The following is a 26,253-nucleotide window of genomic DNA, read 5'->3' as shown; positions in this document are numbered from 1 at the left end:
ATTGCGGTCTGTTTATATTTATTTATGTCCTTTTTTTTAACAAGGTTTTGTACAGCACAGTGGTCAACTGTTGTTTTTATTGTGTTTTATAAATACATTTTGATTTGATTGTTTTGACTAATGTAGGGAATAGTGAATGAGGGTATAGGGGGTCGATTTCGAACACAGCCTTAAAATGCTTAAAATCTGACATATGAATCAAATATCTGCATAACATCCCATCACTGAAATCCCTCCATCTGTTGACATTTTGAAAGCAGTGCTGATGTATACTTAGCTTCCTATTATATCCCACAATAAATAATTAATAATACATAATAATATATAACTTTTAAAATAAAATGTACCTTAACCTATATTAAATTGTAATACTTTACCTTAGTTAGAAGCTATAGTAAGTTAAATATTTAATTATCCTTTCCAACATTTAAATAAGTTAAATTATATGGCATGCGCATTAATTATAATTACTTTATGGCTTTGCTATGTAAGCATAACAAATATGTAAAAACAATATCATACGGCATAGGCGTTTTGGGACACAGACTTAATTTAAAAGCACAGTTAAAGGGTTAGTTCCCCCAAAAATTAAATTGATGTCATTATTGACTCACCCTAATGTCGCTCCACACCCGTAAGACCTCCGTTTATCTTCAGACACAGTTTAAGATATTTTATATTTAGGCTGAGAGCGTATAGAAGTGTAGGCACTATACTGTCCATGTCCAGAAAGGAATAAAAACATCATCGAAGTAGTCCATATGTGACATCAGTTGGTTAATTAGAATCTCTTCAAGCATCGAAAATGCATTTTGGTCCAAAAATAACAAAAACTACAACTTTATTCAGCATTGTCTTCTCTTCCATGTTTGTTTTCTAACCTCAAATAAAGATTCAAACAGTTATGAATCAGCGGATTGATTCATGATTCGGATCGTGTGTCAAACTGCTGAAATCACGTGACACGTGGCGATCCGAATCATGAATCAATACGCTGATTCATAACCGTTTGAATCTTTATTTGAAGTTTGAAAATAAACACGGAAGAGATGTCAATGCTGAATAAAGTCGTAGTTTTTGTGATTTTTGGACCAAAATGTATTTTCAATGCTTCATCAAAGTAGTCCATATGTGACATCAGTTGGTTAATTAGAATCTCTTGATGTTTTTATTCCCTTTCTGGACATGGACAGTATAGTGTGCATACACTTGCATACGCTCTCGGACTAAATATAAAATATCTTAAACTGTGTTCTGAAGATGAACAGAGGTCTTACAGGTGTGGAACGACATTAGGGTGAGTCATTAATGACATCAATTTCATTTTTGGGTGAACTAACCCTTTAAGTATTGGAACCTTATTTAACTGTCATCTTTCTCCCTCACTCTATTAACCACTTCTGTTTATTCATCTGTTTTCTATCTTATTCAAAGATGTATTGATCTCTCTGTTTCTAACACTGTTTCACACACCAGACCTTTACTTATGTATGTGTTTAATAATGTCACTCTCTAAGGTGTGTGGTGAAGATCACCGGAGAGATGGTGTTGTCCTTCCCAGCAGGCATCACACGGCATTTTGCAAATAACCCCTCGCCCGCTGTGCTAACCTTCAGCATAACCAACTACAGTCGTCTGGAACACGTCCTTCCTAACCCACAGTTACTGTGCTGGTAATAACATTGATCTAACATCACCTACAACAGAACAGTCACAGACCATAAACCCCATCATATGTATTGATTAGTGATAATTAGACATTTATTTATCAGTCACACAAATTAAGCATCAGCCGTGAAATTTCCTATGACTTGGTGCTTATGGACTTTCATAATTAGTAATGGAAGTGACCGGTAATGGAAGCAGAGTTTGTAACTCATGGTAATACTTCAGTATAGTTAAGTCAGAATCATTCCTATCCTGCCTACAGTCAGCTGAGGGTGACTCACATACTGTATGACTAATCATATGTGATTCAACATGTGATTTAGAGTATACCAAAAGTGGAGTATACCAAATATATTTTAGTATATCATTCTCTATTTTCTGTGTGGATGTGATAATTTACAGATTTCGCACTACCCCTCAAATGTTTGGGGTCTGTACGATGTAAATCTTTTTGAAAGTCTCTTATGTTGCATTTACTTGCTCAAAAATACAGTAAAACTGTGAAATATTGTTACAATTTAAAATAACTGTTTTCTATTTTAACATATTTTAAAATGTAACTTATTCCTTTGATGGAAAAGCTGAATTTTCAGCATCATTACTCCTGTCTTAAGTGTCATATAATGTGTCATCTAATATGCTGATTGGGTTTAAGTAACATGTCAGTTACACTTTATTTGAAGACGATTTTAATGTAATTACTGTACACAAACAAGTACTGAGTAATATTAATAAACTATATGTACTTAAATGAGTAGTTCACATTAAAATGAAAATTACTCCACGCTTTACTCACCCTCAAGCCATCCTAGGTGTACGACTTTCTTCTTTGTGAAGAACACACAATCAGAGTTATAGTAATAATAAATATCCTGCTGCTTCCAAGCTTTATAATGTTTGAAGCTCAAAAAGCACATCCATCCATCATAAACGTACTCTGCTCGACTCTGGGGGTTTAATAAAGGCCCTTTGAAGCGAAGCGATGGCGTTTTGTACGAAAAATATCCATGTTTAAAGCTTTATAAAGTTAAATATCTAGCTTCCGGCAGACCGCCTTCCATATTCAGGATATTTATTAATATAACATTGTGCTCATCAGAAAGAAGAAAGTCATATACACCTAGGATGGCTTGGGGGTGAGTAAATCTTGGGCTTATTTTAATTTTAAAGTGAACTACTCCTTTAAGGTTAGGGTTTGGTTTAGGATTAGTTGTTTGTAATCTAATGTGTAAGTAAGTCACCTTAAAATATAATGTAAAAAGTAAACATATAATTTATAAAATCATACTGACCTCAAACTTTTAAACACTATTATACGTTCACATTTCATTTGATCGTGATTTAAAGATTGAATGCACTTTTAAATTTCCTACAGTGACACCACGCAGCCAAATCCAAACTCAAAGGAGTTCTGGGTGAATATGCCAAACCTGATGACCCATTTAAAGAAGGTGGCGGAGCAGAAACCACAGGCAACTTACTACAATGTAGACATGCTGAAGTATCAGGTAAGAAGAACCTCAAAGCACCATTGACCACAGGGACATCTGTTTTCATTTTTAGAAAATCTACAAAAGCTATTTGTCCTCATCTCACATAAACCGTTGTCAATTGGAATATGTGACCCATATTTTACTTCGGCTATCAAGTAATGGCCCTAGTACATTACTGAAATAGTTTGTCAAGTTATTTCTATAGAGCTTTATACAATACAGATGTAAACGTAAGAATAACAATCAATGGTGCAAACTTCATCAATTATGAGACAAAGATTACGCTGTAGAAAATACCGTAGTGTCATTATTCATCTCAAGTCAGTGTTGATTCAGTGTACAAATTCCCTATGTGCACCAGGTGTTACCCAAGGGTCTACAGTCCACTCCTCTAAATCTAGCAGTGAGCTGGAGGTGTGAGCCCACCACTACTGATCTGAGGATAGACTACAAATACAACGGTGGGGGCATGACCACTCCCGTCGCCCTCAACAACGTTCAGTTCCTCATCCCTGTGGACGGAGGCGTCAGCAAACTGCAGGCTGTGCTTCCTCCAGCTGCCTGGTGAGGGATTCTTCTATTAATGGAATTCTAGTCTTCAAAACTCAAATCGTTATTGTGAAATGAAGCAAAATGATGGAGCCTTTTCACAGACTGTGCTGACACGTTTCCAGTGTCAAGTTTAAAAAAAATGTAATACACAATAATATAGTCATACTTTGTGTTTTATTACCTTGGCAGTAAATGAAAAAAGATATATTAATGCCGCTGTGCAGGTGTTTCTAATACTACGGCTGAGGGAGTGATGGAAGATTTGACATCTTTATCTCTTCTGACTGCTGTAATCAGTCTCTCGATATTTTTCCCTCTTTTGGAAAGTTGTGAAAATGCTATCACAGATTTTTCTTTTGCTATTAAACAAAATTATATTTGCATTATATTTGCTGTCTTCTCCTTACTATGACCACTTTCACTTTATAGAACCCTGGAAATATGAAAAGTGTCCATTGTACTTTAGTTAGAGAGTTTGAAAAATTATACTATGAATAATTCTAGATGTGATGGAAGATATGCTTTTGACAATTTCCTTTGTCTTTCTTGATAATATACTCATTTTTGTTGGTATCTTTACAGGAATTCAGAACAGCAGAGAATCTTATGGAAGATTCCTGATATTTCACAGAAGTCTGAGAATGGAGGTGAGATTCAATTTTGTCTATATATATATACACTAATGTTCAAAAGTGTGTGGTAGGTACGATTTAAATGTTCTTGAAAAAAAATCCCTTATTCTTACAAAAGGCTTCATTTATTGAAGTTTTATAAACTAATTTCGGGAGAAGCACATGCATGACAATTAAATCTAATTAAACACAGGTGGAGCAGGTTCAGATAATTAAACCTAAATTCAACACAAGAGGAGCACATTAAACTAATCAGTTAATCAATGATAGGAGGTGTATATAGACAGGCGATTTACCTTCCGGTCATTGACAGTTTCTCAGCATCCCACCACCAGCCTGTCTCCACACTTACTTAAATCAACTGCTATAAATATCAAAACAATCATAAACTGCAATCTAGTTCTAGACTATCCTCATCACGGGGTGGGGGAGGGATACTGTGGGTTCGGGCAAAATTTCCAAGCCCGGAGCCCTCCCCGGACAGCACGCCAAATACGCATAATCTTTACTCTATTTAATTGATGTAAGTGTGAACATGTGAATTTGAAGAAAAAAAAATATATTAAAAACAGTATAATATTTTGAAATATTATTACAATTAATATATTTTAAAATGCAAATTTCTGTGATAGCAAAGCTGAATTTTCAGCATCATTACACAGTGTCACATGTGATCCTTCAGAAATCATTATTATATACTGATTTGATCTCATCTCATTTTTATCTTATTATCAGTTGCAGGGCTCGACTCGTCATTCACTTGTCCGAGTAAAAAATGTGCTCGTCCGGGAAAAATATTGTGTGTGTTGTAAATGTAATTTATTATTTAGATTCTTAAACTTGATCAATAAATTAAACTATAATAAGACACTATAGGGCTGTTACCAATCAAATTAAATGATTTACACTGAAAAATTACCACTGCATTAAATATTGTTTTGAGAAGTTTTTTATATATATATATATATTTATATATATATACACATACATACATACATACATACATACATACATACATACATACATACATACACACATACACACATACACACATACACACACACACACACACACACACACACACACACAGTATCTATAATAAATAATACGTTGAATATTTCTTTTCTCATATCTTCAGGTGTAGGATCTCTGCTGGCCCGTTTCCAGCTAACAGAGGGTCCCAGTAAACCCGCCCCAGTGGCAGTGCAGTTCACCAGTGAGGGCAGCACTCTGTCCGGCTGTGACATTGAACTGGTTGGCCTTGGATATCGATTTTCCCTTATCAAGAAGAGGTTTGCAGCAGGTAAGTTATGCGAGTGACAGCTGCTTTAGAGAGTTAAAGTTCAGTTAATTTGGTTGAGATTATCAATACATTGTGGGAAGTCAAATATGCATTTATTTAAAATGTGTGTTTGTGTTTGTGCTTTTACCATAGGAAAATACATTGCAGACAACTAAACAACATCTTTGATCCATGCAAGTCTGCATATTTTGGACCAATTCTGAATATTTAAACACAGGACAGATCACAAGCCTGACCCCCTACCTGACCTTATGGATAAACCTTTGTAGATGTACAGTACAGGTGGACCTCACACACTCCAGCAGTATTATATGAGTTGCATTGTAAAATGTGGACCGTTTTAGGGTGTACTTCTTATGTGTGTGAACTGTATTCACTTTACAACATCTGTATTACAACAGACTCACAAACGACCTGGGTTTGTTCGTAAGGTTTAGCCTATTTCTGTCTGATGTGTTGTTGGCTGTGCCTACCTGAACCTGAATTTTCTGTATCCTTCTCTAAAAGTGATACTGAACATGTTTTTATTACTCTATGCATTCAGTTTGTCAAAAAAAGTAACACATTTCCGAACAAGGTAACAAATTAGTGCGGTAAACAACCGACTGTCTAAAAGAGGAATGAGCCTCTGCCACTAGATGGCGCTATACCGTTGCATGTAGTAAGAGGTCTTGCACCGGACTTTGGTATTGCTCAAGCTTATTTAGTCATGAAAACGTATTCAGGAATATCTTATTTTAATTACTCGGTGAAGTCAGGTTCATTGGAAAACGATATACTTTTTCTTTTTTTATAGACAGCCACAGCTTTAAAACTCTCCTGCTTGCAATAGACATACAAAAATGATTTTCCTCAACAGAAAATTGGTAACATATATCTTGAAGGCCGTTGGTGTTTTCTTGTATTGTTAAATAGCCTTTTTGTTATTCCCAAGGGAACAGTGTTAGACTTCAGAGTACATGGCATCACTCTATTTTTATTTATTCATTATTTGTTGTATAAAAAAAGAAACGTTACACTGTATATGAATAGACTTTGAATGGTATCATCATTTAGGATCCTTGAAGTTTTTGACTTTTTGTTATCTGTGTAGTTGGGTAAGCTGTGTACAGTATAATGCTAAGGTATAATTTTTAAATTTATTTCAGATATAAGTTTTTTAACTCAAGTGCAACAGAAAATTTACGCTATATAAATATATATATGGGTCGGGGGTGACATTTAAAAGAGAAAATGAAACTGGATACTGTATCTTCCTAGATGCGTCATGCTTAATGTTATTACAGTGTTACGTATAGCAGCACTATTAGTTCAACAATGGATTGTCAGCTTTTGGACATTGTAAATTCTTTTCTCATTCACGCTGATGTGCTTGTATCCAGCCTCTCCCTTCAGTGTCCTGAGCATGAGCCCCTGCGCTTGAGAACCTCTTTATTTTGCAAATGGTAACGGTCTCTGTGAGATGACAAGGTTCTTGAGTGGTTAAATGACCAAATCGTTTTTTGTTTTGTTTTTTCGTTTGTACGTGTATCTCCAGAATTGTCCTTTAAGAGAAAATAAGCTGCATATTTTTTAAATGTTTAAACCTATGAATAAAGTGGAAAATATTGTTTCTTGTGGAAAAAAATGAAAAGGACAAAAAAAAACACTGTGTTACTGTTTAACTTCCCAGATGCTCTGATGTTCACTGTCAGGAACAAACATTTTGGTTACATCTTCGAGTGTCTGATGTAGACGTTGTGATGGTTTGGAGAAGATTACTGGTGCTTTGTGATTCATAGGTTTCCATCCACATTTAACGTTAAGGATGAGCGGAGCGGAGCTGTCCTTTAACACTGCATCGCAGATTTTCTGAGCACTGTAACTAAAGTTTTTTTTTAATTATTGCACTGAGTTTAATTGAAGAACAACTAGGACTCTCAGCTAAAAGAAAAAACAACTATGAATTCAATTATGTGTAGTGCTTAATCAGTATGTCTACATGGTCCAAAGTGAAACGTCACTCAGATGCGCAAAAGAAGGTGTGTGTGTGTGTGTGCGTGCGAGAGAGAGAGAGATTGAAGGAGGGAGAGTTTGTGAGTGTGCTTGTACGTGTGCGTGCTGTCTGGTAAATGTAAATCATCTCTTCCTAGCAACATGTGCAAGCTGTGTTTGTATAAAAAAATGTTAACAAAGATCTGAGATTACTTTGTTCTTTCCAAAACAATAAAACATATAAGCCTGACAAGTCAATGTATTGTATTATGTTATACTACAGAATGTGCATAAAATGTATGGACATCATGTGGACATCTACATGATGCACATGAACTTTAAAGGGATCCCATGGTGTTGAGACTTGTATGGCTTAATATAACATAAATGATGTCTCTTACTGAATTATGTAGTAGAAAACCCATGAAAGATCTACGTTATTTTAAAAATCGATTTTATATTTGGACCATGGGCGGCGCCATTTTGTTTGCGTTCTAGGTTGATGACGTAGAGTGGTTGAACTCCTCAATCAGCTGGCGTTACCCGTAGCTATTTTTACCACAACGCAACTCGAAAATTGTTTCAGAGTTAAACAAAACCAATGAATTCCTTTGTAATTATACTTAAAACACACTCAAACATACATGTGCACACAAACTCACCTACACAAGTCACAAACAGATCGGCGGGCGCGCACACGACAGGCTCTGTCTCAATCGAGATGTTGGGCTGCTCAGTCTCCACGACAGGGGCTGAATCTGAAATCGACCCTATACCCTTAAATAGGGCATTATTTGAAGGGACGGACATTTGTAGTGTTGTCCGACACCATAGTGGACATGTTCGAGTGCAGTCATTCAGTCTCACGTTCCACCGCAATAACGAGTAAAGCCGATTTACAAACAGCTGTCCGACTTCACGCACCCAAACATACATGTGCACACAAACTCTCTCTCTCACACAGACTCACACACACCCCAACAGATCGGCGCGAACACAGCAACACACACACACACCAACAGATCGGCGCGAACACACACACCCCAACAGATCGGCGCGAACACACACACACACCAACAGATCGGCGCGAACACACACACCCCAACAGATCGGCGCGAACACAGCAACACACACACACCAACAGATCGGCGCGAACACACACACAGCCCAACAGATCGGCGCGAACACACACACACATATGGGAAGCCAAACAATCCAAAAGTGGGATGAGTCAGCGGGCTGTTACAGAGCTCGCGCCGCGCGGACATGTATCTGCGCGGTTCAATAGACCGAGCCGCGCGGCCGACTCGTCAGCGCAGCGCGGACGTGTTTACTAGCGCTACCCAATGGGCAGCGCGGCGCGAACCATAAATGCACTCAAATATAGGCTACAATAAAGAAACCCCTCATTCCTTACAAACATTCTCTGCTGAAGTTTAATTGTTTTTCCCTACAGTAGATAAATGAAATCGGGGATGAAATGCATTTTCTTTTATTATCTTGAAAAGTCAAGTCAGTGTTGTGTCGATACTGAACTGCACGCTATATGGAAATATCTGTAAAGCAAACGTTAATGATTTTCAATATCATATTCCTCTTGAGAAAGCGCCAACCTCCTGGTAATTATATCAGAGTTTATATGTTCAGGTAATTCATCTTATTAGCCTATTGTATGAAGTTTTGCATTCAGCTATTATTTGTAGACTAAATTACATTTTTTATTTGCTTCCGACGCCCATGACTGTAATACTTAAGCTTTTTATATCTGAATTCCATAATGATAGATAGATAGATAGATAGATAGATAGATAGATAGATAGATAGATAGATAGATAGATAGATAGATAGATAGATAGATAGATAGATAGATAAGGCTATATAATATCATAATATTGATAACAAAGTCATTGAAGTTTCTGCTTCAAATGAACTTGTATCGGTTTAAATTGTTCATTACAGCGCTGGTGAGGATTAGTTCCATAGACCGTGAAAAAAACGGATTAATTCGCGCCGCGCTGCCCATTGGGTAGCGCTAGTAAACACGTCCGCGCTGCGCTGACGAGTCGGCCGCGCGGCTCGGTCTATTGAACCGCGCAGATGACATGTCCGCGCGGCGCGAGCTCTGTAACAGCCCGCTGACTCATCCCACTTTTGGATTGTTTGGCTTCCCATACACACACGCACGCACTGCGCGCGCATACATAACCCTCAATCTATCCCTTGTTGATATCCTGTTCAACACATCCTGTTCCCCAGATAGACTGTTGATAGTAGATTAACTATAATGCCTAATGTGACCAGCAGAGGGAAATATCTAGGTAGGACGATGGGATAAAGTAACGTGAGGAAGAGAGGCAGGATGTTTTGGTGATGATGCATGCGATTGAGACAGAGCAGTCAGGTGTGTGTGTGCGCGCCCGCCGATCTGTTTGTGACTTGTGTAGGTGAGTTTGTGTGCACATGTATGTTTGAGTGTGTTTTAAGTACAATTACAAAGCAATTCATTTGTTTTGTTTAACTCTGAAACAATTTTCGAGTTGCGTTGTGGTAAAAATAGCAACGGGTAACGCCAGCTGATTGAGGAGTTCAACCACTCTACGTCATCAACCTAGAACGCAAACAAAATGGCGCCGCCCATGGTCCAAATATAAAATCGATTTTTTAAATAACGTAGATCTTTCATGGGTTTTCTACCACATAATTCAGTAAGAGACATCATTTATGTTATATTAAGCCATACAAGTCTCAACACCATGGGATCCCTTTAATAATAATAATAACTCCTTACATTCATATAGCGCTTTTCTGGACACCCAAAGGGGGGAATCTCCTCAACCACCACATCCCATTCTTAATCTGTAGGGTTTAATATGGAGTTGCTCCACCCTTTGGAAAGGCTTTCCACAAGGTATGTAGAAAAGGTGTTAGGAGTGTGTTTATGGGAATTTTTGACCATTCTTCTAGAAGTAGATTTGTGAGGTCAGGCACTGATGTTGGACGAGAAGGCCTGGCTCACAGTCTCCGATCTAATTCATCCCAAAGGTATTCTGTTGGGTTGAGGTCAGGACTCTGTGCAGGCTAGTCAAGTTTCTCCACACCAAACTTGCTCATCCATGTCTTTATGGACCTGCCTTTGTGCACTGGTATGAAGTTATATTGGAACAGGAAGGGGCCATCCCCAAACTGTCTCCATGACATTGTCCAAAATGTCTTGGTATGCTGAAGCATTAGGAGTTCATTTCACTGGAACTAAGGGGCCAAGCTCAACCCCTGAAAAACTACCCCACACCATATTCCCCCCTCCACCAAACTTTACACTTAGGACAATGCAAACCCTGACTCATCCATCAGATTGCCAGACAGAGAAGTGTGATTCATCACTCCAGAGAATGAGTCTCCATGCTCTAGAGTCCAGTGGTGGCATGCTTTACAATACTGCATCTGACCCTTTGCATTGCACTTGATGAAAGGCTTGGATGAGCAGCTGCTCAGCCATGGAAACCCATTATATGCAGTTATTGACCTAATCTTAAATCTACACTTTGTAACTTTTTTAGTTTATTCTTAGCTAAAAACACTTAGTTCTTTCAAAAATATATGTGCTCATTAATGTATACATACTTCTTTTAATTAATAAGGGTATTCTCGTAAGTTTATAATATGCCATTGAAAATACGGGTGAGGGGTTTGAATGCCGGTCGCCATGTTGCCCCTCCATCTTGAAAGTACATTAGCCAAAGAGGGACATACCCGTAAATTCAAGCTTCGGCTTTCGCGTACCTCTAGCTCTCGCTCACACCTCCGTCAAATCAACTGATCTCTGCTCATGGAGAAAATGATATAGCCTACAATGTAAACTTTGCCTTAAGCTTGTGATGTCGTACAATATACAAAATAACGATAGCACTGATAAAAGTTACTTTACTAAGATTAGCTTGCATTAGCTGATGTTAGCAATGAAATGGTAAAAAAATAATGACAATTGCATAATGTCAACATACATGTTAACTTACAAATTAAATAACTGCAAGTTATAATAGTTTTCTAAAGTAACCTTATCACTTGAAGGAACACTCATGGACGAGGTTGAACTGGAAGCCATGTTAATCTTGGACTAAATCGGCCACCGTAGGAGTTAAAACGAAATCCGAATTGAGAGGAACAGAAACTAATATTCACTGGATGGCCATATACCTTTTCACCACTAGATGGAGAAAAATATCACACAGTGTAGTTTTAAGGCCACATTAATTTTGGAGGCCTATAGCTATTTACTCGGCAGAAAGTTGGTGACTTGTGCACCTCAGCATGCGCTGACCCCGCTCTGTGATATTACATGGCCTACCACTTCGTGGCTATTGTTCCTGATTGCTTCCACTTTGTTATAATACCACTAACAGTTGACTGTGGAATATTTTGTAGGGAGGAAATTTCATGAATAGACTTATTGCACAGGTGGCAACCTATCACGGTACCATGCTTGAATTCACTGAGCTCCTGAGTACAACCCATTCTTTCACAAATGTTTGTAGAAGCAGTCTGAATGCCTAGGTGCTTGATTTTGTGCATCTGTGGCCATGGAAGTGATAGGAACACCTGAATTCAATGATTTGAAGAGGTGTCCCTGTATATATAATGTATTAACTGAAATGTAACCTGAAATGCTCATCTGTATTATGTAATATATAATATAGATTTTTTTTTAAATATAATTTAATATCATTGCACTCACTTTGCTCCAAGTTGAATTACCAAGCTAAACTTATAAAGGAATCGGACAATAACATAATGCAAAATCATAATGGTAATTTTTTTTTTTTTTTTTTTTTGATTCAGTGTTTAGAGGTTTAGGGGGAAAAACACCTTCGATGCATATGCAATAATGTTTATTAACAAGGTTTGCAAAACACATTTCACAATTAAAACACTTCAATCGCCACAATTACTGCTTTGCAACTCAACACCCAATTTCATGTTGATATTCACCACACCTCTTTTCGCAATTTGAAAGTACAAGTGTAGCAGAATGATCTAAGACAGGCATAATCTATTGGCAAATTAAATGATATGAATTCCAACTGACTGTACACTTTATAGAAGACGTTCATATTCATCTGAAGTCAACGTGGAGGTAAAACAAATAGGGAGAGAAATAGAAAATGCATGTTCAGTCCTCAGCAGAGCAACGTAAGGTCACTTTTCTTGCAGCCAAACTGACAACAAACAAGGTTTGTTTCACGATTCAGGTCTCGCCTGGTCAGGTCAGATCCCAGACTTTCACTAAGATCCTCGGAGCTGCTTAGACCTGCATTAAAAATCCCTGTGGAACGACAAAAGCAAAATACATGGTTATGTTCAATAAGGACATTTTGTTGCAAACTGAGCAAGTAGTTTGATTGTACAAGTTTTGATTAAGAATTAGTTATAGATTTTAGCCTGTCAATAAACATTACTAGAGACCACTGACTTTTAGAATAATAAGGCTTTAATTGTATTAATATTTTCATGCAGTCAGATCTCAAGTGACTCCAAAGACAGGCAAGCATGTTTGCTGCACTATCAAAATGACACAGGAGTTTTCTGTTTGAACTCAACTTGTGTCAGTCTAATGGGAATGTAATATTGCCAGATGTTGTTTATCTGTTGACTGGAGGAGACTTGATCTCACTGATACAATTAAAGCAGTGTTCTGTTAAATATCATCAGGGTCGAAAGATCAGAAAGAGGAAGAGATGCTTAGATACTCATACAATCGTACAGTCATTGACAAAGTTTTGTTTCTATTATTAAACAGTGTTTAAAGAAAACATGTAAATGCCATACAAATAATTAAAACAAAATGTATAATACATGCATTCTAGTTCACATCTGTACATTTTCGTTATTAATTTTTTTCCCCAATATATTCACTCTTTTGATAAAAATGCATTTTAGTTTGCATTAATTTTTACACTTCTAAAACTTCATTTATTAAGTTATATTTTCTTAAATATCGTCCTTCTCCCTTTTGAGCTTATTTAATTATCTTGATTAAATTCAAATTAAATTCACAAACTTCCATAGGATATTTTTTTATACATATATACATATATATATATATATATATATATATATATATATATATATAATATAATAATATATATATAATATAATATATATATATATATATATATATATATATATATATATATATATATATATATATATATATATATATATATATATATATATATATATATATATATTATTTTAGAACAATTAAAAATAAAAGCCTTTTTTGTATGTTTGGAATATCTCTATGATTGGATTCATATAATTAAAATAGATAAATAATTTAAAAAAAATTATCTTATAATCTATAAAAGAGCTGTAGGTAACACTTTATTTTACAGTAAACTTGTTACATGTACTTACCACAGTAATATTATGCATAATTGCATGTAACTAACACTCAACCAAACCCTAATCCTATATTACTCAGTACTTAAATATATAATTGCACAGTAATAATGACACCTTTAAAAAAATGTTTTGTATTTAATACAATTTTGTGTTCAAGAGTTGTATTTAATAATTTTTTTTAAATCCTTTATTTCATGCATATAATGCATCTTAATTAGTTCTGAAGCCCAACACTGAAACCAGAATGTATTCATTTAGTTTACGCCTTCATAGCGAACTCACCTTCCATATCCAGGGGACTGCTGAGCCTCCTCCACCTGGAACCCCCGCACGTGTAGACGACAGCGCGGATGAACTCTCGGCCACACAGCTTGACAGTCTTCACGTCAGCCTGCACGACTGACACGCTACACACGGCACACAGCAGCAGAACCAGCAGCAGTACAGCAGGAGAATGTAACCTTCTCATAGTGGCTTCAGTGACCGCGCTCCTCCTGTTCTTATGTTTCCCTCTGTCTCTCTTAGGTCCTCTCTATCTTCAACCAACCTCTCTCAGGTCTAGTGAACGTTTGATTTACTCCTGAGACCTGACCCCAATTTATGGCGGCATGTTGAGCAGCACACGTAGGACCATTCCATCCTGTCCAAACCCCACCCAACACTTACTTGATCGCCCCAAGTCAAACAACTTTGATCAGAAAACAAAGGGCAGCAGGTATTTAGGTGCTTTACTGCCCCATTCTGGAATTAAATTACATCCTTCTTAGGGACAAGCTGTTGTCTCTTACCATATTGAGTTTAATGGTCTCATTTCAGTGATATTCTCCTTAATGAATGAGTAATCTAGTCACATAAAGACCAACACTGCTCCCCGAGCAAAACAGATGTCCACTATCTACTGATGTGACCATCAAATTCTGTTACCTTAGTTGGTCTATGAGAAAAAGGAGTGCAAATGAGCAATACGGCTATAATCCGAGCCATTATGGTTTTATGGCTGATGTTCCCTGAGATCAATAACAGTGTGATGTCTACTGACAAAAGTTTGTGGAACAAACTCAATACAAGGAAACAAAGAGGAAAAGCTTGTTGTCGCCAAGTTACGTTATATGACATGACATCATGTCATATATGGTATGATATATGGTATCTTTAGTAACTTTAAATTTAATAATGCAAAAAAAGAGAGAAAAAATGACATTTACTATGTTTCCTGGACAACAGTTTAATTAAAATGTTCTATATAATACAACAATATATTTGGTTTTGAAGTATTTTCATGGCACATTAAGCTATCATTAAATTAGGCAAGTAATTATATTTTATTATAATTGTATTATACCAAATGTGTGTTAATACATGTAATAATGTAATTAAGAAAGAATAGCAAATGTCATTTTTTTCCAGTATTTCCTTCAATTTGTTGCTTTATTAAATTATCACTAAAAGAGGCAGTGAAATAAATTCATATAATATAATAATATAAATCAAAACAATATTTAAAAACATCAACTTCCTTTAACACGACTGGGAAAGTGTTTTAAAATGTATGAATGATCATATGCCATATGGATAAAAAGTCCCATATACATTAGTAAACAAGCAAGATCCATTTCCTGTCATAATGTCAGAGTTGTTATTCTTAAAAGCTCTCTCTCATATAAGCTGAGTTGCATTTTTATTGCTACAGTGTTTGATTTGTACTAAAAATGTCAGATTAGAGGCTTTTTTGTAGATGTAAGAGAGAACAACAGATCAGTAATGACATATTTGTAAAAGTGTGATGTGGTCCTCATGTCGTCGATAAGCTGTAATGTGTGGCGGGCAAGAGGTAATAAAACCGTCTGTCCATTGCCACAGAACAAACACTTACATTCTGTCTGTGGTTCCCACATTAAACCAATATATACACATTATGACAATTATTTAAAACAAATGTAATTGTTCCTCAAAAAATGAATGCCTGCATGTAAAAATAACATTTCTTCTGAATCTATTATAATAATATATAATGTGTGTTGTTCCCTAGATGATCCACGGCTGTTTTTGTGTTTTGTGATGGTTGTTCTTGAGCCCCTTGTTTGTCCTGAGCAGTTAAGCTGACCAATGTTCTTCAGTAAAATCCTCCAGGTCCTGCACATTCTTCAGTTTTCCAGCATCTTTGGCATATTTGAACCTTCTCCAGCAGTGACTGTATGATTCTGAGATCCATCTTTTCACATTGGGGACAATTTAGGGACTCAAACACAACTATTAAAAAAAGGTGACAGATTAAGAGCTGGGGGTTCACTGCACTTGGGTTCACTTTCTACTTGCCTGCAGTGGATCTGTTATCTATTTTATATATATATATATATATATATATATATATATATATATATATATATATATATATATATATATATATATATATATACACACATACACACCTACAAGGATACCTTAATAATGCACAAACAGACATGCATGCTGTAATCCCATTGTTATGTAAAATGGAGTCGCTCAGTCTGCCAGAGGATATAGATTATGATGATGGAGAGGTAAAAACAAACAGCCTGATTCTTCTATGAGCCTGTACCAGTCTTTCCTAATGCTCCTTAGTGCTGTGTTGACTGGACAGTGTGGACTGAATTACATCCTCCAACGTCACCACCTGCAGAAACACAAGGTATATAAATGGTCTTGGCATTGGACTAAATGATTACTTTGAATAATGTACTACACATGTTGAGCCACACGGATATGAACGGAAAAGGCCTCACCTGTGTGCTACCTCCAGCTGTGAGGTTCTGGAGCTTGTACACAGTGACCCGTCCTTCACTGTCCCCCACCAAAACACAGTCTGTCTCAGTGGTGAACAGCAGAGCTGTCGGGTTCACTCCTGGACTGGTCACACTTACAATTGTGGGGTCCAGACTGTTAAAAAAAATTGAGTGCACTGCAAACTACTAGACCTTATTATTCAATTTTATAAATGTTATTGAACAAAGATCTTACGTGCTGATTCTTAGGTCCCAGATCTCCACCTTGCCCTCACTGACAGCTCCAAAGACAGTAGCACAGTGTGGGGACCACATGATATCAAAAACAGCCTTCTGTCCAGAGGTGAAACAAAGCACGGGTCTATTGAGGTCATGTCTCCACAGTTGAATAGTCCAATCTGAGGAACAACTCAAGAAAAAGTCTGGACAAAATGGCGACCATGTCACGTTATAGATGAGACCCTGGGGAAAAGTGCAGAGAGAATAGAAGAGAGAGTTTATAATGTTTAAAAAGACTCCAAATTGCAACCATAAGGTATTTTTAAATTAGACAGACATGTCTACATACTTTGGAGACTTTGTAAGTTTCCAAGAATTGCTCATTAGATGAATAGGAGCACTTGTGAATAAGACCGTCCTCTGTTCCAACAAGGTAGATATTCGAATGCTGTAAGATAACGGCATTATTGCTATTAACAAGTATCTTAGCAGCTTTTTGTATTATGTGTACATATGTGAGATGTACTACTGTACTCAATGTAGGCCTCACATTAGGATGGAAATCGAAGCACAGCCCCGGTGTCAATGGTGTGGTCGCAGGGTTCATTTGCTGCCGTTTCATTATGTTAGTTGGCTTTAGTATCATCAGGTCTTACTCAGACAAAATACAAATTATTCAAACCATGGCTCAAATATACAGAAATGCATTTATTTCTACTAACACCAGCTCAACTTGTCAGTACTGTGAGATGTATATTGATGAAAAATATTTGTACATTATGAAGGTACAGTCACATTAGTGGAATATTGTGCCTGTTATCAGTGTAAGTGTAGCAATGTATGAAGCACTGCTCACACAAGTCACTTTATGTAGCTTTCTGTTGATAAATGCTGCAAATTTATATGTTCAATTTTGAAGTTGGTGAACTCCCAATTTCATGGATTTCTATTGAAATGGATTGGACTGGACCGAACTTTTACCAAGCAAAAAAGTGACATACAAGTGATGGCACCTTAAAGGGTTAGTTCACCCAAAAATGAAATTGATGTCATTAATGACTCACCCTAATGTTGTTCCACACCTGTAAGACCTCCGTTCATCTTCAGACACAGTTTAAGATATTTTATATTTAGTCCGAGCGCGTATGCATGTGTATGCACACTTTACTGTCCATGTCCAGAAAGGGAATAAAAACATCATCAAAGTAGTCCATATGTGACATCAGTTAGTTAATTAGAATCTCTTGAAGCATACATTTAAAATACATTTTGGTCCAAAAATATCAAAAACTACGACTCTATTCAGCATTGTCTTCTCTTCCGTGTTCCTCAAGTAAAGATACAAACGGCCATGAATCAACGAATCGATTAAAGATTCGAATCGCCAATGTTACGTGATTTCAGCAATTTGGCAGTTTGACACGCGTTCCAAGCTCCTGAAATCACGTGACATTGGAGATGTTGGAACACGGAAGAGAAGACAATGCTGAATAAAGTTGTCGTTTTTGTTATTTTTTGACCAAAATGTATTTTCGATGCTTCAAGAGATTCTAATTAACTGATAAATTAACAGATGTCACATATGGACTACTTTAATAATGTTTTTATTACCTTTCTGGACATGGACAGTTAAGTGTCCAGTAAAGTGGACAGTAAATATCTTATTTTGCATTTGACAATAAACAACAAGAAGGTGAGTTATATGATAATGATAAGGAGTGGACTATTCCTTTAAGTGTGCCAATTCTTTTTGGGGTCAGTGTTGTACTTATATATATTTGGTCACATCGTTCTCATTTACCAATGCATTCCAGGCCTTTGTAGTGCATCCATTTGCTGATTCTTCCATCACCTGACACAGAGATGAGTGTTTCCCCTTTATCCTCTCCAGCCAGACCGCTCTCATGATCAATCCATCTGAGCTGCCACACCGGACCCGTGTGCATGTTGGCGCAGTCACTGTGATGGCACAGGAGTAAAGTCAATGCAATATCAGAACATACGTGTGTACACAATCCTGTCAACTCATTTAAATATGATTCAGCAGCATTATAGCCTTTGACATCAACAACAAAGTTGATGTCAACTTCTTCTTTATTAAACACTCCTTGGCCCGAGCCTACTCTAAGTATAATTTTGGAATTATTTAAGTCACAAACCACTGATAATGAGAGACCTATTGTATGTTACAATATGGAACTTCTGTACAGTAGATGATCAAAAGAAGGAATGCTCACAGCCCCACCTGCTGTCAATGATGGGCGTTTGTTCTGTGGCCTGTACATTATAAATGGCAATAATGCCATCAAGCATGCCTACTGCCAGCTGATTGGCATTACAAGCAGAGAAATCCAGTGCAGTGCAGTCACTCTCACAATGAAAGAGTCGATCAGGCCACTGAAACAAATGAACAAACAAACATATTTATAGGATGTTCACATGATATAACATGCTAAGGCATACAAATACAGGAAAAGAATACAGTGACTATACATTTTTTATATAAAAATGTGGGCATTAAAGCCACACAAAGATAGATTGGCGTCAAATTCTCACTATTTACTATGACTTGTGCCTCAATCAACTCATAATTACTAATTATTAATAGTTTTTTTTTACTGATTATTAATCAATGGAGTTTTGTAAGAAAAATATCAATATTTAAAACTTTCAGGCCCCTCAATAGACAGCAATTTAATTAACACTTTCAAAGTCCAGAAAGGTAGTAAAAACAAACTATTTGTTAAAATAGTTCTTGTGACTCCAGTGGTTCAACCTTAATTTAATGAAGCAACGAGAATAGTTTTTGCTTTACTTTAACAATGTTTTATCTTAATACCTTTCTGGACCTTAAAAGTGTTAAGTAAATAGCTGTCTATGGAGGGGCCCGAAAGCTCTCGGATTTCATCAGAAATATCTTAATTTGTGTTCCGAAGATGAACGAAGGTCTTACTGGTTTGGATGGAATAACATGAGGGTGAGTAATAATTGACAGTATTTCCATTTTTGGGTGAACTATCCCTTTAAGTATCCCAAAATGTCCAATGTTTTTTGGGTCATATTTGTGATAGTCATATGCATGAATGGTGCAGAATACCATGGGGTTTTTCAAAGACCAGCAGCACACAAGTCCAGATGCCTGATCTTTGAAATCAAACTGTCCATATCCCACAGCAAGAAGATCCTGTAAGGAAACGCATGCTTTTCAGTAGAAATAAAGATTTATAAATAAATGAAATAATTTGTTAATGAAACATGTTGGTAGAATGGATAGTACTGGGTTTTTCTTGTTCCAGGCCATACTGGTGACATTTCGCCCCTTGGTGAGTTCACACTCAAAGGCCCAGAGATGCTCAAGAAATGGGCTCTGAGAGTTTTTAGACCCCACTGCCATCAGCGCACAGTCTGGGTCTGTTCAACAAAGCGGTATACATACATATGTTTATATAAATTTATATTTAAATACGAAGACATAAAAATACTACTGTTACATTTAGCATCCAATTTTACATGCGACACAAAATACATCACCCTCTATTACAGGCAGTTGTCTGTATGCAGCAAGCTTCTGCTGGAAGATATTGACCAGAACCACCCTTTCCATCACTGCCAGGTCCTGTTTGAATTTGTCTGACTGTAAGATCAGCTCATGATCTGGCTCTTCCTCCACCGGAAGCACACAAGCAATCTTTTCAAGTTGAGTGCTTGAACCACAAACTATATTCAAAGCAAGGATAAAAAAAATGAATGTCTGTTAAACCATTTCCATTATGAAATGTGAAATAACCTAATGCCTTGTTTTAAAAAGTCAAAAATAGGACAAATTGAAGAATGAAATTACCATAAAAAGTAAAATGTATTATTATTATATAAGTCAAATGTTTAGCTTAATTTCTAAGTGATTCTGTAGTCTGGATCAAATTATCTTTTTTTAATATAGTTTAGTTTAGATAATTTCAAACAACTTTTCATCAAACTGTACAGCTTTACCAGATGGCAGATTCATCTAAATCATAATAGCACACAGTATGACTGGAAGCACATTTTACTTTCTTTGGAATCCTTATATGATTATATACATACCAGCTGAGAACATTACTCTAAATATAATGTTTATTTATACAAATAATTACCTGTACTGGTGAGGCTGACCATAGACATACTCTGTTCAGAACCTTTAGGGTTCAGGGGGAAAGTCATGGAGGACCAGTCTGGGACAACCGCCTTATTTCCTTGAGCAGGCAGCACTGTGTTTCCACTGGCATTGCTTTTATTGCAGAATGTATCATACATGTCCCAGACGGTGGACATGACAGCTGGATAGAGTTTTTGACGTTAAAAACATTACATTTAATTTTAAGGGCAGATTATAAATTGACTTATTGATGGACATCATACCTTTGTCTACCATTGTAATGCTATCACATTGGGCCTCCTTCGTCTTTAGTGCACCATTAAATGTTTGCATTGAGCGCTCCACATACTTATCGTTTCCCTGACGGTTTTTGCACAGTTCTGTGTAAGCATTGCTCCTTTCCCTTCAAAACGAAAGAACAAAAAAATTGTTTAGTACCATGGAAAAAGTGACTGTGTGTGTCTAGCTAGTCAAAATAAATGTGACATAAATTAATATATGGTTTAATTAGCAATGAAATAATTGACAAATGACTCAAATGTCATTAACAGTGTTAGCTCAATCCTAAAATGGAGTATGAATAAAACGATCTTAAATGTGACTCACTTGACTGCCTCAGCTTCCTCTGAATCTATTGACACGGACACTGCAGGAATGTCCAGCAGCCAGATGGTCTCTGTCTCAATCAGGTAACAATCCACCGAGCTGTCCAATACGTCCTCCCTTTTCATCTCCTTCACCTCCTCTCTACGTGCCTGATCATCTGTATGAAGCAAACAGGAAAATATAGTGGAATATCACAATGTTATTTTGGAACATTAATTCATCATGGAATTGTTGAACGGATGAGATAATGAAGAAACTTTGCAAATGAAAATAACTAATGGAAACCAAAACCTGTAAGACTGTTGGACTGTTTCGCTAACAAGTCTTTAGTTTCATCAGTCACTGATTCCGCTGTCAGGCTGGTTCTGGATGCTGAAACACTCCCAAAAAAGGACCTGACGTGACAGCAGAGATTACTTTGTGGTTCCGATTTATGTGCATCCAAGTGCAGCAAAGTATTTTGACATTTCTCCTCAATTACCTTGTAAACGGTCCAGTAAAGCTTGCGTTGGTGGTCTGGAAGGCTACCGAGGGAAAGTCTGTCATTGTAGTCCATGACGTTTCATGTGCAGGAAATAGTTGACCCTGTTTAGGTTGTAAAAGCCCAGGATCTGGATTATATAATGGGCGAGGAGCAACATCCTGCCCATGTTCATCAAACACCTGGTGAAGTAACAAATATGAATGAGTTGTCTTTAGATAATCTTATTTATTTATTTTTCTTTCAGTTAGGCTATATAGTGAATTTATGCATATCCATAATTAAATGCCAATTACCTGAATATTGTATTTTGGTGTTTGTGCCGAGCTCTTGTCTATAACCTTACTGTCACCTGCCGAACAGAAGCTCTTCCCGCTGAATGAAGGGTTAGTTTTTGTAATGCTCTGATTCACACGTAATACGCCAGATGATACATTTAGTGTTTTGGATGACCTGGAAAGAAGAAAACGTGCTTTAGCCTATGAGGAAAAAATGTAAATATTCAAGGCAAGCCAACATAATAAATATTAAAGAACTGGAAAAATGTTGTTTCAAAATCTTAGGAAACGACTAATAAAATCCTTGTCGAAAACTCAAATGCATACATTAACATATGCACTGCCTGGTAACATGCTGACTGGCAGGGTTAAACTAACAGTTAACTACAAGTAAGTTAGGTTAGCCTAATAATAAAGAGTTTGAGTTGCTCTTCGAGAGTTAATGTATAACGTTAAACTTACTTGGAGACTTTCAGAGCGGGTCTCTTCTGTTTGACTGTTGTGTTAGACATGTTTCACACTTTTAAAAGCGAGAAATATAACAGAAGCTTGGCTGGATGACTTGAAGTTATGTGCAGGACAACAAACCGGTCATGATGCTTCTTGTTTGAAATAACCATAGAAACAGACTCCTCCTACTAGTCCAATGCGGTGTGCTGTTCGATTTCCAATGCAGCAGGGGGCGGTGTGGCGCACTGGTACGCTGTACGACTTACAAGAAGAAAAGGTCACCATTCGGTCATATGGAGATTCTCGTCTGGTTAGTTTTTATTGATGTATACAATTATCAGTTTCAAATGAATGATATCAGTTCTATCTGACAACATTTTATAGATGTAAGCAGGAGATAAAATATAACTCTAGGTAAGTTTGACATCCCCCCGGTTTTTTCTGTGATACACTGCGCATGCTAGCATCTAGCCAGTTACTTTGACAGCAGGTACATCAGAGCAACTGTATCAGATTGTACATTTTGTTGTTTTCTGCCAGATTCGCTTCAAATGTACAGCAGAGACAGTGTTCATATTTACTTGTTAAACTAATCGATGTCGTGTAGATCTCGCCAATGAACAAACTTGTATAACATGTATCAACACTATAATATTTTCTTCCATCCTCAGAGACTCACAGTACAATAGTTGGTACAGATGGTCAAAGATACATTAAGTTACACTCTGAAACGTGTCATAGAAATACACTTGGTTGGAAAATATAATTTCTGCCAGCATGCCAAAACCAAAACTACATGACACAGTAACACCCTATGAGTAACACCATACTATATATTTTATATATGTATATTTTTTTAATGTTTAATGATTACAAAATGGAAAACAGAAATTTGTGTACTATTTTTTTAAATCAATTGTTTAAGAAAAAAAAATATTTTAAAGGCAAAATATTTAAATATTTAAAATATCCAAATAGCACAAGAACAATGTTATATATTTTGTTTTTGTTTTTATTTTATTTTATTTGTTTTTTACTTTTATTCAGAGAAATAAGCTATTTTAAACAGGACATTGACTGTCCATGCGTCACTTTTATCAATGACATCATACCACCTTTGCCCTCAATTTATGTTTTTTTTTGTAGAAACCATGGAAACACCAAAGACGCTTTAATTTAATCATTGTTAGCTCAACAGAGTTAGTCCTATTGTTTAAATCTCGTTTGCTTGATTTAGAGCGAGTACCATGTTTTACCATGCCTAATATTGATCTAGCGGTGAAAAAAAAAACATATTGTGGCTTTAAGTTTCTAAAACTTCATATAGTGTAAAAGAGCTACACATTCCATCCATTTCTCTCTAGAGCTTTCTGCAGAGTTCTGAAGGTGCACATTCGGTGCAGAATAATCGATTGCCCACTGTCAACCATACTTTTGTTTGTTCTCACAGAATTTGAGTTGCCAAAAATGGTGGTGTTCATGCATCACTGTCATCACAGGCTCCCAAGTCTTTTCTCCAGGACTTTCTTCAAAGCATCAAGGAAAAGCCACATCAAATGTACCATCCACACTTCTCCCTCAGTCTCTGCCATTTCCAAACCTGTCATTCCACCACCGCTTGTGTCTCGCCTCTTCCTGCCGTCCAACCTCCGGGAAGGTCAGGAGGCCGGAGACTTGACATGCCGTAGCCAGAGACTGATGTTGCAGACAGGACTTATCCATCCCTCCAACCCTGGCTGCTTCTATTACTTACCAGTCGCTCTGAGGTCCATGGAGAAGCTGGTTCGTCTCATCGATGAGGAGATGTGGGCAATCGGTGGGCAGAAAGTTGACATGCCGGCACTGTGCAGTGCAGAACTTTGGAAGAAGAGTGGCCGCTGGGAGCTAATGGGGAAAGAGATGTTCAGGCTACTGGATCGGCACAATGCGGAATACTGCCTCGGACCGACTCATGAAGAAGCAGTTACGGAGCTTTTTGCTTCCCAGACCACGATATCCTACAAGAAGCTGCCACTTCTACTCTACCAGGTATTAAAGGCACATGCTTCCTTTGTAAATATACTACTATACAGTTGCTTGCAGTTTTAGGTCAGTTATAGATAACATGCTTATGTCTTGCAGGTAACACGAAAGTTCCGTGATGAACAGAAACCGAAATTTGGGCTCTTACGTGGCCGGGAATTCTACATGAAAGACATGTATTCATTTGACGTTAATGAAGAGGCGGCTCTTCATACATACCACTCTGTGTGTCAAGCTTATGGACGTATATTTGACCGACTGGGCTTGAAGTGGGTGCAGGTACAGGCTGCCACCGGCAACATAGGAGGCACACTTTCCCATGAGTTTCAGCTGCCAGCAGACATCGGCGAAGACCAGGTACTTGTTTGTGGGAACTGTGGCTTCTCCGCCAACATCGAAACCATGGAACCAGGGCAGACCGAGTGTTCACTGTGTCAAACAGGCACACTGACTGAATCCAAATGCATCGAAGTGGGGCACACTTTTTACCTCGGCACAAAATATTCACAGTCGTTTAAGGCCCTGTTTGTTAATGCATCCAATGTGTCTGCAGTTGCAGAGATGGGCTGTTTTGGACTTGGTGTCACTCGAATACTTGCCGCTTCTATAGAGGTAATGTCATCTGAGGATGCTATTCACTGGCCTGGGTTGATTGCTCCTTATCAAGTGTGTGTCCTGCCACCTAAAAAGGGCAGTAAAGCACATGAAATCACATCCATGGCTGATGAACTGGCTCAAAGCTTGGGAAACAGTCTACCCAACTTAAGAGGAGAGGTGGTACTGGATGACAGGATTCAGATGACCATTGGTAAACGACTGAAGGATGCTAAAATTCTCGGGTATCCATATGTGGTGGTAGTAGGGCAGAAAGCTCTAGAGGATCTGCCCATATTTGAGGTGATCTGTCAGCAGAGTGGAGAGACCATGTTCCTTAGTAAAGAAGGGCTAGTGGATCTCTTAAGTAGAGTTGAAACTATCTAATATAATAATGTTTTATAAAAAATGTTTTTGTACATTTACAGGCTAAGTGATGTTCAAGAAAGTTCAAACATTGCTTGTGTGAGTAATCACATTGTGTGATGGGAAAATGCCGGTGATTTGGTAACAAGGAAATGTATGTATTAAAACTGGTCTGTTTGTAATATTTTTGTCATTATTTGGTCTTGATATTATAGTACAACCAAGATTAAAGTATAGTTTAATCTAGTTTCATTGTCAAAAGCATTCATAAAAATTAAAACATACAAATATTTTTAAATTAAATATACATTTTCCA

General features: G+C 37.1%; 4 protein-coding genes across 19 annotated transcripts in view; 2 read left to right on the top strand and 2 right to left on the bottom strand.

The window, feature by feature from the left end:
• sgip1a (SH3GL interacting endocytic adaptor 1a) overlaps window positions 1–7,880 on the top strand; it is a 97,605-nt gene extending 89,725 nt beyond the window's left edge. For all 15 annotated transcript variants that reach the window (XM_067459768.1, XM_067459778.1, XM_067459770.1 and 12 more), the window contains 6 exons: window positions 1,518–1,673; window positions 3,044–3,176; window positions 3,523–3,725; window positions 4,296–4,360; window positions 5,484–5,648; window positions 5,781–7,880. In XM_067459768.1, coding sequence (XP_067315869.1) covers window positions 1,518–1,673; window positions 3,044–3,176; window positions 3,523–3,725; window positions 4,296–4,360; window positions 5,484–5,648; window positions 5,781–5,803 — 745 coding nt within the window. In that variant the 3' untranslated portion in view covers window positions 5,804–7,880. The remainder of the gene's footprint in view (window positions 1–1,517; window positions 1,674–3,043; window positions 3,177–3,522; window positions 3,726–4,295; window positions 4,361–5,483; window positions 5,649–5,780) is intronic.
• Window positions 7,881–12,796: 4,916 nt separating this feature from the next.
• insl5a (insulin-like 5a) lies at window positions 12,797–14,493 on the bottom strand. The gene is made up of 2 exons (XM_067458417.1): window positions 14,307–14,493; window positions 12,797–12,942 (listed from the first exon to the last, which is right to left on the bottom strand). Exons 1-2 carry the CDS (start codon window positions 14,491–14,493, stop codon window positions 12,797–12,799), a joined length of 333 nt encoding a protein of 110 aa, XP_067314518.1.
• Window positions 14,494–16,467: 1,974 nt separating this feature from the next.
• On the bottom strand, window positions 16,468–23,103 carry dnai4 (dynein axonemal intermediate chain 4). The gene is made up of 17 exons (XM_067458416.1): window positions 22,968–23,103; window positions 22,524–22,680; window positions 22,228–22,409; window positions 22,038–22,141; window positions 21,747–21,903; window positions 21,404–21,543; window positions 21,139–21,321; window positions 20,537–20,722; window positions 20,283–20,416; window positions 20,103–20,189; window positions 19,251–19,402; window positions 18,807–18,964; window positions 17,556–17,656; window positions 17,355–17,453; window positions 17,022–17,248; window positions 16,787–16,940; window positions 16,468–16,677 (listed from the first exon to the last, which is right to left on the bottom strand). Exons 1-17 carry the CDS (start codon window positions 23,015–23,017, stop codon window positions 16,612–16,614), a joined length of 2,337 nt encoding a protein of 778 aa, XP_067314517.1. The 5' UTR covers window positions 23,018–23,103; the 3' UTR covers window positions 16,468–16,611.
• An 81-nt stretch (window positions 23,104–23,184) lies between these two features.
• pars2 (prolyl-tRNA synthetase 2, mitochondrial) lies at window positions 23,185–26,110 on the top strand. Of its 2 annotated transcripts, none has more exons than XM_067458414.1 (3): window positions 23,185–23,369; window positions 24,406–24,983; window positions 25,077–26,110. In XM_067458414.1, the coding sequence occupies exons 2-3, from the start codon at window positions 24,423–24,425 to the stop codon at window positions 25,956–25,958; spliced, it is 1,443 nt and encodes a 480-aa protein (XP_067314515.1). In that variant the 5' UTR covers window positions 23,185–23,369; window positions 24,406–24,422; the 3' UTR covers window positions 25,959–26,110. The 2 variants fall into 2 exon arrangements, with proteins under 2 accessions (XP_067314515.1, XP_067314516.1); XM_067458415.1 differs by having other exon boundaries at window positions 23,199–23,265.
• Window positions 26,111–26,253: the final 143 nt, after the last annotated feature.

Source organism: Pseudorasbora parva, chromosome 12 (genome assembly GCF_024679245.1).
Source record: "Pseudorasbora parva isolate DD20220531a chromosome 12, ASM2467924v1, whole genome shotgun sequence".
NCBI lineage: Eukaryota > Metazoa > Chordata > Actinopteri > Cypriniformes > Gobionidae > Pseudorasbora > Pseudorasbora parva.
Note: the sequence above shows the minus strand (reverse complement) of the source record. Positions and strands in the feature narration are given on the sequence as shown.